This window comes from Morus notabilis, unplaced genomic scaffold, assembly GCF_000414095.1.
Source record: "Morus notabilis unplaced genomic scaffold, ASM41409v2 Scaffold467, whole genome shotgun sequence".
In the NCBI taxonomy this organism is placed as follows: domain Eukaryota; kingdom Viridiplantae; phylum Streptophyta; class Magnoliopsida; order Rosales; family Moraceae; genus Morus; species Morus notabilis.
In genome coordinates this window covers 1,140,347-1,151,381 of record NW_010361652.1, presented here as the reverse complement: position 1 = coordinate 1,151,381, position 11,035 = coordinate 1,140,347, and the positions used below count along the sequence as shown (strand labels likewise).

At 35.3% G+C, this 11,035-nt stretch overlaps 1 protein-coding gene across 2 annotated transcripts; it reads right to left on the bottom strand.

Annotated features, from left to right (window-relative positions):
• Positions 1-5,820: 5,820 nt before the first annotated feature.
• LOC21408815 (hydroxyproline O-galactosyltransferase GALT3) lies at positions 5,821-10,495 on the bottom strand. Of its 2 annotated transcripts, none has more exons than XM_024167177.1 (8): positions 10,382-10,495; positions 8,974-9,859; positions 8,353-8,588; positions 7,853-8,131; positions 7,562-7,690; positions 7,037-7,213; positions 6,840-6,947; positions 5,821-6,216 (listed from the first exon to the last, which is right to left on the bottom strand). In XM_024167177.1, the coding sequence occupies exons 2-8, from the start codon at positions 9,713-9,715 to the stop codon at positions 6,010-6,012; spliced, it is 1,878 nt and encodes a 625-aa protein (XP_024022945.1). In that variant the 5' UTR covers positions 9,716-9,859; positions 10,382-10,495; the 3' UTR covers positions 5,821-6,009. The 2 variants fall into 2 exon arrangements, with proteins under 2 accessions (XP_024022945.1, XP_024022946.1); XM_024167178.1 differs by having other exon boundaries at positions 8,974-9,715.
• Between the last annotated feature and the right edge of the window lie 540 nt (positions 10,496-11,035).

Sequence of the window (11,035 nt, the reverse complement as noted above, 5' to 3'; positions counted from 1 at the left end):
TTCGAAGAATTCATCCAGACAGCCTTTTGCCCACAATTTAAACGGGTAAGTAGAAACACAACTCGTTCTGATTGCATGAAAGTTTTTTATGCAATGAGACAATCTCTTGTTGATAATTTTAGGACTTTTAATGCTACTGTGTCTTGCACTTCTGATCTGTGGGAGGGGTGTAATAAAACTGGATATTTATGTGTCACAGCGCACTACGTTGATGATGATTGGGTTTTACAAAAAAGAATAATTGGTTTTCGTTTATGTCCATATCCTCATAACGCAACAGCTATTTTTAGTACAATAATGGAAATTTTTAGGTTTTATGGGGGATAGAAGATAAAGTTTTAACAATTACTTTTGATAATGCATCAGCTAATACAGTTGCAATTAATCTGTTTAAACGTACTTTGAAACTAGCATTTGGAGGGAAAATTTTTCATTAATGGTGTGCATGTCACATAATTAATTTAGTAGTTTAGGCAGGAATTGAACATATCTCAGCTAATCTTACAAATATTAGAGAATCATTATCATTCATATCTAGTTCTGGAGCTCGGCTCTAAGATTTCAAACAATATTGCAGGAACAGCCAGATACGCCCAAGAAAGTTTCCAACTGACGTGAGACATAGGTGGAATTCAACATATTTAATGTTGAACGCAGCACTCCCGTATTCACAGCTTATCACGACATACGTAAACAGTAAGAACGATCAAATATTAATTTTTGATCCTGATTGGCAGATTGCTGAGTATTTTTTTGAATTTCTAGAAGTTTTTTACAATGCTACTGAATTACTTTCTGGAGTTTATTATCCTACTGCACATTTAGCTTTACATCAACTATTTAATATTTCAGAAATATTTTCTTATTATAGAGATACATAACTTTTTGAAAATATAGTTAACTTAATGGAAAATAAATTTAAAAGTTATTGGTCAGGTTGTCCTATGTTATATGCATTGGCAACCATTTTAGATCCTAGGTGTAGAGTAGATGGAACTGAATCATTAATGATTTCTACCGCAAAGAATTTAGAAATAGATATGCAACTAAGTATTACTGACGCTAAGAAAATGTAAGAAAAAGTTTTTAGTTTGTATGAAGCAAAATATAGCACAGGTAAAAAAGAACAGGGAACTTCGTCGTCAACTACCAGTTCAGGGTCTAAAGGATCATCCTCAACACAAGCGTCTACAGAACTAGTCAAATATTTTGAAGCAAATTTATAATCGATGATGACAAACTAGACATCTTACAGTGGTGGAAGAACAAGACCGATTGTTTTCCAACACTGTCCATAATAGCTCGTGACATTCTGACAACTCCAGTGTCAACGGTAACATCGGAGCAAGCTTTTAGCACAAGCAATTGAATGCTTGACGAGAAGAGAAGCAGAATGCATCCAGATATCTTGGAGGGACTAATGTGCGTTAAAGACTGGGAAGATGCTAGAAGACGAAAACAACAATACACAGATGATTCGATGCAAGAATATTTTTCTAACTTAGAAATAATAGAATTTTCTAGAAGCACTTAGTTTTGTAATTTGCTATTCCTAGCTACTGCACTCTTTTTTCCTTCGCTAAGGTTTTGTCCCGATCTCCCCACGGGTTTTACTTAGCAAGGTTTTTAACGAGGTGGTCATTTATGTGTACTCCTATTACGTCAATTCAATAAAATCACATCTTTTGAGGCATATGATATATTTTTTTTAATTAAATTAAAAAAAAATACAAGGGCCGGGGCCGGCTCGTGAAGGGCCTGGGCCCAGGCCCGGCCCTGGCCCTTATGGACTAGGGGCAAAGGCCTGGACCGGGCCTGAGTTTTTCTTCTCAGACCCGGCCCAGGCACGGCCCTGCACTGTGTAGGGCCGTGCCAAGCACGGCCCAGGCCCGTAATGGGCCTGGGGTTAAGCGTGCCGTGCCGGGCCGGCACAACACATTTGACAACACTATTCATGGACAGATTTATGAAGAAATATAAATTTCATAATTGTAGCGAATGCAGAAAAAAAAATAACTGGATTAGTTTATATAATACGATAGTCATGCCAAACATTATATTAATTTGTTAATATACAATACGATATTCTAATACGATCAAACAATATAACTATATTTTGCCCAAAAAATATAGGATTAAGTTAGTTCCCGAATCCCATGAATAGAAGAGCAATCATAATGGAAAAATGAGTACTACACTTGACTTATTAATTCAAATGAAACTAAGAAATAATAAAGAAAATAAAAATGAAAATGACTAATACAGATTCAAAACTTGTAACAAACTAACTCAGATTCTCGTACATTGATTGCCCACTAACACTAGATCACATAGAGAATGCATGATACTGAATATCATGAATTTTTCTTAGAAGAATTGACTATGTAACTAGTGGCCGTTCAATCCAAGTTGACCTTCCAGTGCCTGCATCAGCATCATAAAAAAAAAAAAAAAAGCTTCAAATAAATTGAAACGACGTAGTAACGAGTAATAAGCGTGTTGTGAAAGCATACGGAACCCATGCACTCTTGGACATATCTATTCTCAAAATTCCCCATTTGGGGTGACCATGCACCAAAATGATGTTTTCCTTATACTCAACTATTTGAGAATTTTAGTACAAGTCCGAGGGCGATAAGGAATTGGAATTTCGACCTAGGTCGAGTCCATGTTTTTTTTTTTTTAATGTCGATCACAAGCACAGTCCAATTTTTGCTTTTATCAACAGCCTCATACGCCAAAACACAATAGATTCTTCCCTGCTACACCCCACTTGGAGAATTTTCTCTATCCTATGATCAATATTATTACTATTATCACTGGATCTATATATCGTGATAATATTAGTAGCCTCATACGACGTCGTTGATCGCCACACTATATATCGTGAAACGCCGACGTTCTGGACACACGTATTTGTTAGTGTCAATGTTATTGGATGTAAACTGATCTTTTCCATTGGGAAGATGGATAACTTCTTGAGTAAATCTATTGAACAAGAAAAGATGTTGCTCGCAAGAATCATCATATAATTTCCATCTTCTTTGAAGATGGATAACTTCTGAGCTATATATTATACATGGGCCACAATCGAAAATAAGTTTGGCCATTGCATTTGTACCTGGCTTTGTTTTTAAGATCATGTATTAGTATGTCCCGGGGAAGATGGTACGTGGTGTACGATACTCTCTGTATTTCACTCTTTTATTATTATCGATATCGGCCATCTCATCATAGAATCAAGCAGTACCCGCAGAAAAAATATAAATCACACACGCATATGTTATGTACAAATATATATAGTATGAGAACGGTACATAAGTTTCATAATTACATCATAAAACTAAAATATAACATTTGAGGGTAGGAATGCGGAGCTACATAGTAAAATTTATAGATTAATTTGACATATATATGCACTCACTAGATAACATTTTCATCATTTTATCGTTGCAATGTAGTATGAGGTTTTTGTGCACGACCATTTGTATGCGCGTGTGTATCCTAAAAGTTTAAGGGGATAAAATCATTTTGATATCTTCTGTTGTAGCGAAACATGTTCTTAGTACTCTTTCTTTTTAATAATATTAAAGTTTTATTTCGACATTTTTAAAAACATCTTTTTGATATCCTAAAGTTAATTTTTGAGATGTAAAATGATTTTAGTACCTTTTTATTTAATTAATAAAAAACTAATAGCTCCAGGAAAAACATCACAAACTTTTTTATTTTGTTATTTTCTTTTAAATATTTTCATATTTAAAAAAAAATGATTCTTATTTAATTGATAAGAAAGGTAGTTTAGATATTACATGTCCTAAAAATTAGTTTCAGAGTACCGTGAAGATATTTTTATAAATGTTAAGATATTGTTTTAATATTATAAAAAATACGAGATACCAAGAGTATGGTTCGCTATAATACAATGTATCAAAATGATTTTATCCCAAGAATAAAAGTACAAAAGGTAAGGAGACATGTCATGACAAAATGCAAAGACAACAACAATAAAAGTATAAATCAAACAAATGCATGCAAACTAATTAAATGGTTTACTAAATTCAGAAACAAGGGAGAACATAACTATAAAAGGAAGAAAAATGTTGGAGATCAGCGAGGACATGAACACGCACGCATATTAATCATCCCACTAAAACTGATGAGCTTTTTCTGTTATTAATGGAAAACAAAACCAATTAAAACTCCGAAATATGATATTTGAATTTGACAGAGGAGAAAAAGAACCTAGATTGATAGGTGGAAAAATGATCGACAAGGAAAACAGTTAGAGGGCAACCATCATCCAGCAACATCAAGGATTTTGCCTATATAATATATGTGTGTGTGTATATATATATAAATATATTTCGTGAAAATGAAAAGAATAAAGGTAATAAATGAGAAACTATGCAAGTTCAAACTATAAAAAATGATCTGACGTGCTAGGGATCAGAAATAACACACCTTGATAAAGAACGCGGATCATGAATATTCTTGATTTCTGATATATGAGATATGCATAAACAAGCGTATTCTTTTCTCTTAGGTATTTATAACGAGTAATTCTAGGGTTGAAGAATAACGTTTTTTTTTTTTTTTTTTTACATTAGAAAATTAAATAAGCACGTTGATGTCGTTTTGAGTCGGTTGTCTTTGTTGTTAGTGCCCTTTTTCCTGGATTATCTCGGTTTCGCACGTTATTGTCGTGTTTGAAATAATTGTCGATTTCGGTATTATGGACTTTCAATATTGATGTGGCTATCATTAATGTCGTTTATCTGTTTTTATTGTTTTTAATTAATAACCGTTTTCTTATTTTTTGAGACTTTGTCGTTTTCAGTTTGATGTCTTCTTGTAGGTACACATGTCGTCTTCTATGTTGATATCCTTTTATTTTATATTGGCATCTCTTCTTTCAAGTTTCAAAGACTCTTATTGTCGTTAGTCCTATAATCACGTCCGTCTTGGAAGCTCTGTACTAGACATCACGAGTGTGTCGCTCACGTTAATGTCGTCAGTCGTTTCTACGTTGCTGTCGTTTTCTTATAATTGTCGTTTTTCACTTAATGTCGTTTTCCATCACGGCTCATCAACGGTTTTGGAAGATAAAATGAACACAACACCACAGCTTAGCTGTTTTTGGTGGGCAGAAAAAACAGGGCTTATATTTTGCTCCGCACAATAAGTTACTTCAATGGCAATAACATACAATAATGTTATTGTTATTTTGAGGAACACTAGAAACCAATAGCATTGATTTCGTTTGGTATATGATGAACTTTGTGGGTTGCGCTTCATATACATCTCACTTCAAGATTATATATTATATATGTACTCACACTTGTAGCTTTCTTTTTGGAGTTTGATCTATAGTACACTACATATTCACTTTGTGTGTTATGATGTCAAATCAATTGGTTTATACAAATTTAGAACTTGGGGTGGATTTTGTTTTTGTTAGAGAATGCCAAATTTTGACTTCTTTCCACCATATTTACATAAAGGATAATGAAAAGGATAATTTTACCAATGGACCACTTTATTAACTAGAATTTTCTAAACCAAACGGGCTTTAAGGTAATGATTAACATATTTACCTTTCTTCTAGGATTTCATGTTTTCACATCATCGTTCGCGTTCAAGACAATGGTCAACAACCTATTTCTTCACGGACAGATTCATAAACAAAAACTCCACAATTGTCACGAATGCAGAAAGAAAAATAACTGGATTACTTTGAATCCAATATATAAATATATATATATATATATATATATTATAAAGAAAATAATGAACAAGAACAAGTCCAGTTTTGTGTAACACTCCAACATAGTCATGTTAGAGAACATTGTACAGTCCCCCATAAGAGGTTTCTAAGGAACCCCAAAAAGGAATATGAATTGAATTGTAACATCCACCACGGTTTCACATCATATCATTCGATCTTATGATCTATATCTTTGGAACTGGTCTTCATGTTGGGGACTCGAGTTGATCCGAAACTTCCCTTTACTCGCAGCAGTTGGGCTTTTGCTCTTTCTGAAGCTTCTCCCAAAGGCACAACACCAGTCTGGGGCTTTGGTAATGGGCAAGAATGTAGTTTGATTCACACCCAGCATTGTAGAACCTCTCATCAGTGATGTAATGCACTTCTTGACCACTGTTCTTGAATTGTTCAATCCATATCCCCATTGCAACATCTTCAAGCTTAAAAAGCTGGGAACCATAATATAATGAGAATGCAGTCTCTATTACGAACCTAGCTACTTCTTGGAGAAGTGCAGTAGAAATCACACAAATAGACGATGGTTTTATTGCCTGAATGGAGGAAAGTAGTAATTCGGATACAAAGATAGCAACATTCGAGAGGCTACAACTCTCCCAAGGGTTGGAGTTAATTGCTATTATTATGTAAATTTAAGGACTACATTGTAGAAGAAGAAAAAAATTCAGAGTCTAAAGTAAAAAACCACGAGAAGTCTAGGGACATAGTCGTTAAAAAACCTTATATCAATGGTTAGTCAAATATTGTAAAAGTTACCTATGCAATTTACTCTGAGTATGTGGAATTAACTAGTGAGAAATCTATGGAAATGGCAAGTCTCGGTACTATTAGTTCTATCCTATCCACTAATACATCCAACCTTTTTCAGATGGTTACCCACTCCTTAGATGCATATTTTACCAGGTAGAATGTGGGGTCAGTTGACTAAGTCCTCACAAAGAAGTAATCCCCATTTTTTACTTTTCTTTCATATTTAGATTTATGTTCCCCCTAATGCAAGAGAGACAATTGAGAGAGAAAGAAGAAATCTTAACTCTGACCAAAAACCATTTACCTTGAGGTCTCTTTTGTGATGCCCTTGAACGATGAACTTGGCGATGTCTCTAGAGATGACATACCCCGGACCATGTGCCCATGGCGGGTATGAAGGATGGGGCCATTCCTGCACAAGATAAGACTCCTCAAACTCAAACTCAAAGTACAAGAAAATGAAGTGTCATCCAATAAGATGAAGTAGTATGGTGTGGTTACCTCATCACTGATGAACCATTTACTGTCTTTCTCCCTGTGGGGTGATGATTCGAACGATATAAGACCATACAAGAGACCGTTTGACGGCTTCGTCTTAAGGCTGGACAGAACTTCATCAATCCTAACAAAAGCATCGTCGTCCGTTTTCATGATAAATTTAGCAGGCAGGACTTTCGTCTGCGTATTTTCATTAAAAAAGAAATGACTACTACAAGAAGAAAGCAAAAACATTTAAAATGTCTTTACTAAGTATAGTCATGGAATCATGGATTTAAGTCCATTCAAGTTAAATCCAATAAGCCATGATATAGACTTTCAATGGGAAATAGAATACCAGAAAAAAAAGTACATAACATGACAAAAGGCAAGGTGTTATATATTTCTAGTGCTTATACATTAGATCTGGGAATTGCAGTTCAAAGCATAAGAACGAAGATTTTCGGAGTAGAATGTGCCTGGGAAAATCTAGACAAGGAAAAATTGACTTCATATAAAAATTCTATCTACATATTTGCATCAACATACCCCCATAATGCAAATTGCAATTGTTTTCAAACTGATCAGGCTGTAATAATCAACAAACGGCATCAATTGGATATCTCCATAAGCATGAGCTTCTCTCCACAACTCATAATTCACTTGCTTGTTCTTGTGCTGCAGACGCAAAATTCTCGAGTAAGGAAGATGTTACCGAACAACGTCTAATGCCTATGACCAAGTACAAATATCTTTAATAAAAATAATAAAACTATGATCTTAATATGTCACCAAGCATTCTTTTTCATTGAACAAGTACTAATATATTTGATCACTTACAAGTCCAATTAAGAATCGGACAGCTACATCCCCAGAACGTACAGCCTCATATTGCATCCAAGACCGCCTCAGGGCCATCCGACGCTCAAAGTTATTTCCAGTAGAAAAAACCCCAACCAACATTACTAGTCGTTTCCTTGGGATAGGCGGAGCTTTAAGATGCTCGACGTCAATAACTAGATCGCGATCTTCAGAAACAGGCAAGCCTTTCGCCAATGCAGATAAGACATTCAAACTGCCGTCCACTTTGACTTTGCTAACTAACCATGGTCCTAGTTTCTGCTTTGTAGGGAGGGAGGGGAAAAAAAAAGAAGATAATAGAAAAAAAAAAAAAAAAAAAAAAAAAAAAAAAAAAAAAAAAAAAAAAGCTATGAAATTAAGTTAAATAACAACCAACATCAGATTATCAAAATAGATAATCAACTTCTCATAATAGCATATGATTAACCAAGTATTTCTTCTCATAAAAGCGTAGGATTATCAGAATATCCGTACCTTACCTCCCTATATGCGAAAGACGTCTCGTGCCTTCCATTCACAGTCATGTGGAATCCCTCCACACCAGCCAATAATGTGGCAGTGAAAGGAATCCCTTCAACAAATGGGAAACTAGCAGTTTCACGGTCACTTATGCGGGAAACATTGGTCGACATGTCACCACTAGGATGGCTTACACTTAGATTTTCATCTGGAGAGCTTCTAAAAACTTGTTTATTGCAAAGAACAAGTCCATCAACTGTCAAATTTACCGCACTATGTCAGGTTTACCATTTCAACAACCTCTCTTTGAATTGTGAGTAAAAAGAAGAACAAACAAGAACAAAATAACATAAAAATAAAGCAATAAGATATATAAGAGTAACTACCAAGTGTCATCCAACTTTAGACTTCCATTTAGTGTAGAACAGATGCACTATTGGTGGCATATTCATTTTATTAACTCACATCATCAGTGTGATCAGTAAACTAAATTTCACAGTGAACTTTCATATAATTGTTCAAGTATTGGAACTATCAAGTTCACAAAACATTGTCAACTCGCCACAAAAAGTTGGTTTCACCACCACATTGCCTCAACAAAAAAATAGTATTGGATAGACAGAAATAAGCTATGAATATACCTTTCAGGCTGTTAGAAGACCGGTGAGCCGGGCATCTTTCTTCTTTGCCCCACCCAAGTTCCTCAATCCATGTATTCTGGACCACAAATGGCTCCTCTGTCATGTTATCACCTGGCAGGCTAACATTGTAATTTAAGACAACTGAGGCCTTGGGCTCCTCTGAAAGCTGAGAACCTAGAAGCTGAATTTGGAAGCTCCTGTGGGGCCCATCAGGGATGCCAACTATTGAAATGGAAGAATCCTCAACAAGTCCACATGGGAGCTCAAGAACCATCATTCCATCACCTAGTGCAGCAGCCTCAAGTCTATCCACAGAGAAAGGACAGTTCTTCTCATCTTCCGACTTCTTGTCATTGTTACTAAACTTGGAGACCAAATCTTTCCATGCCACAGAGGCTTCCTTAACACCTTGAGCGGTCTCAGGCAAAGCATCGGACCTTGACAGTAGGGCACGCAAGTGATCCCACACGAGCAACGGCTTTGAATCACCTTCTGAAATGTCCCGTGAAATGTAAAGCTGGTTGAGCCCTTCCACATTGAGAAGGTGGGGCTTGTTGGGGAGTTCTGTTGGATTTTTCGGTTTGATATCGGAAATATTCGGTGATGGGTGGTTGTTAAAGAAATCATAAGCTGAATTGTGTTTCTTGTTCTGTGGCTTAGTTGCAGTTCCAATGAAGCTGTAACTGAAAACCAAGATCGCAGCTAGAGCCACAATCATCATACCTCCTGACCACTTCTTCATCTTGGCAGAAAAAGAAATGTTATATACTCAATTTTCTGTATAATATTTCACAAGGGACCAATTTGTGTACCATTGTGGCATAGTACTTGAACTCTCTTATCTTCTGCTTCCATCATAGTTTTGTGAGTGTAAATCATGATTTTGCTGTAACAAGGTTTTAAATTTTTCATAAAAGCAAAACCAAAAGTAAATTCATCTTATTCCAATCTACCAAAGAAACTAAAAAAAAAATACAAAAATAAAAAGGTGGTCATCAATCGAGACCCGAAGCCAGTAATAAGCAAAAGCTAATTTAGTAGAGAGCCAGAGCATATGAAGGACATTATTTCTCGAAATAAAAAATTCTAAAACTCACATATACATGATAACAACCATAAACAGAGAAAAGAATGTTCCGTTAATTAACAAAAGAAATGTAGGGCGATGAAAGCAGAAAAACGATAAAACAAATAAATAAACGAATAAAGGTTCAACTTTTTGAATCTTTCAAATGGGTTATATAGATAACCATATATTATGGGGAGAAAACAAAACAAAAACAAAGGTCCTTTTTAAGTGTAATTCCATTTGGAAAGAAGAAAGAAATATATGAAAATGAATGAAAAAATGCCCAACTTTAGAATATTGCGTTTATATGAAAAAGGAATGAGCTTTAAAGTGTAATACCAGTTGAAAAGAGGAAAGAAGAAGGAAAAGGCTTCGAGCAAGAGGATCCAGAGCTTGAAGGAGGAAGACAGTGGTTATGGTCCTGGATTTGAGAGTGATCCTGGAAATGACCTCATTTGGTGTTTTGGTGTCGCGTCACTCGTGTTTGGTGTTAGATGGTTTTTTACAGCACTAGTTTAAATTAAAGCACTTGCGCACGTGTGTATTTAGTTTGTTCACGTTGATATGATTTTACAAAAATAAATGGAGAATTACTCTGGTATTTTTTGTACTTGTGAAAACACCAGTATTTTTTTATTAGCAGCCGTTTAATTTATATTATTTTTTTAATTTAATTTGACTTTTGATCAGATTTAATACAGATTCGACGGCTGATAAATATAGCACACTGATATTCTCAAAAAAGAGAAAACGCCAGAGAAAGTCTCATATAAATGTATCAAAATATAAGTTTTAATATGATAACAAGATGTTTCTCTATAAGGGAAAAACTCTAGCTGTCTTTTGAAGAGAGGATCAAGAGAAAAGAAGCTTGAGTGTTGGTCGGAGTTCCGGCACCGTTTTTAGATGCGTCGCTAGATTTCTGGTCATGAAAATCAGTCTCTAAGCTCGTCTTGTCGAGGGCTCTTTAATGGTGGTGGCGGTGTGTCGTGG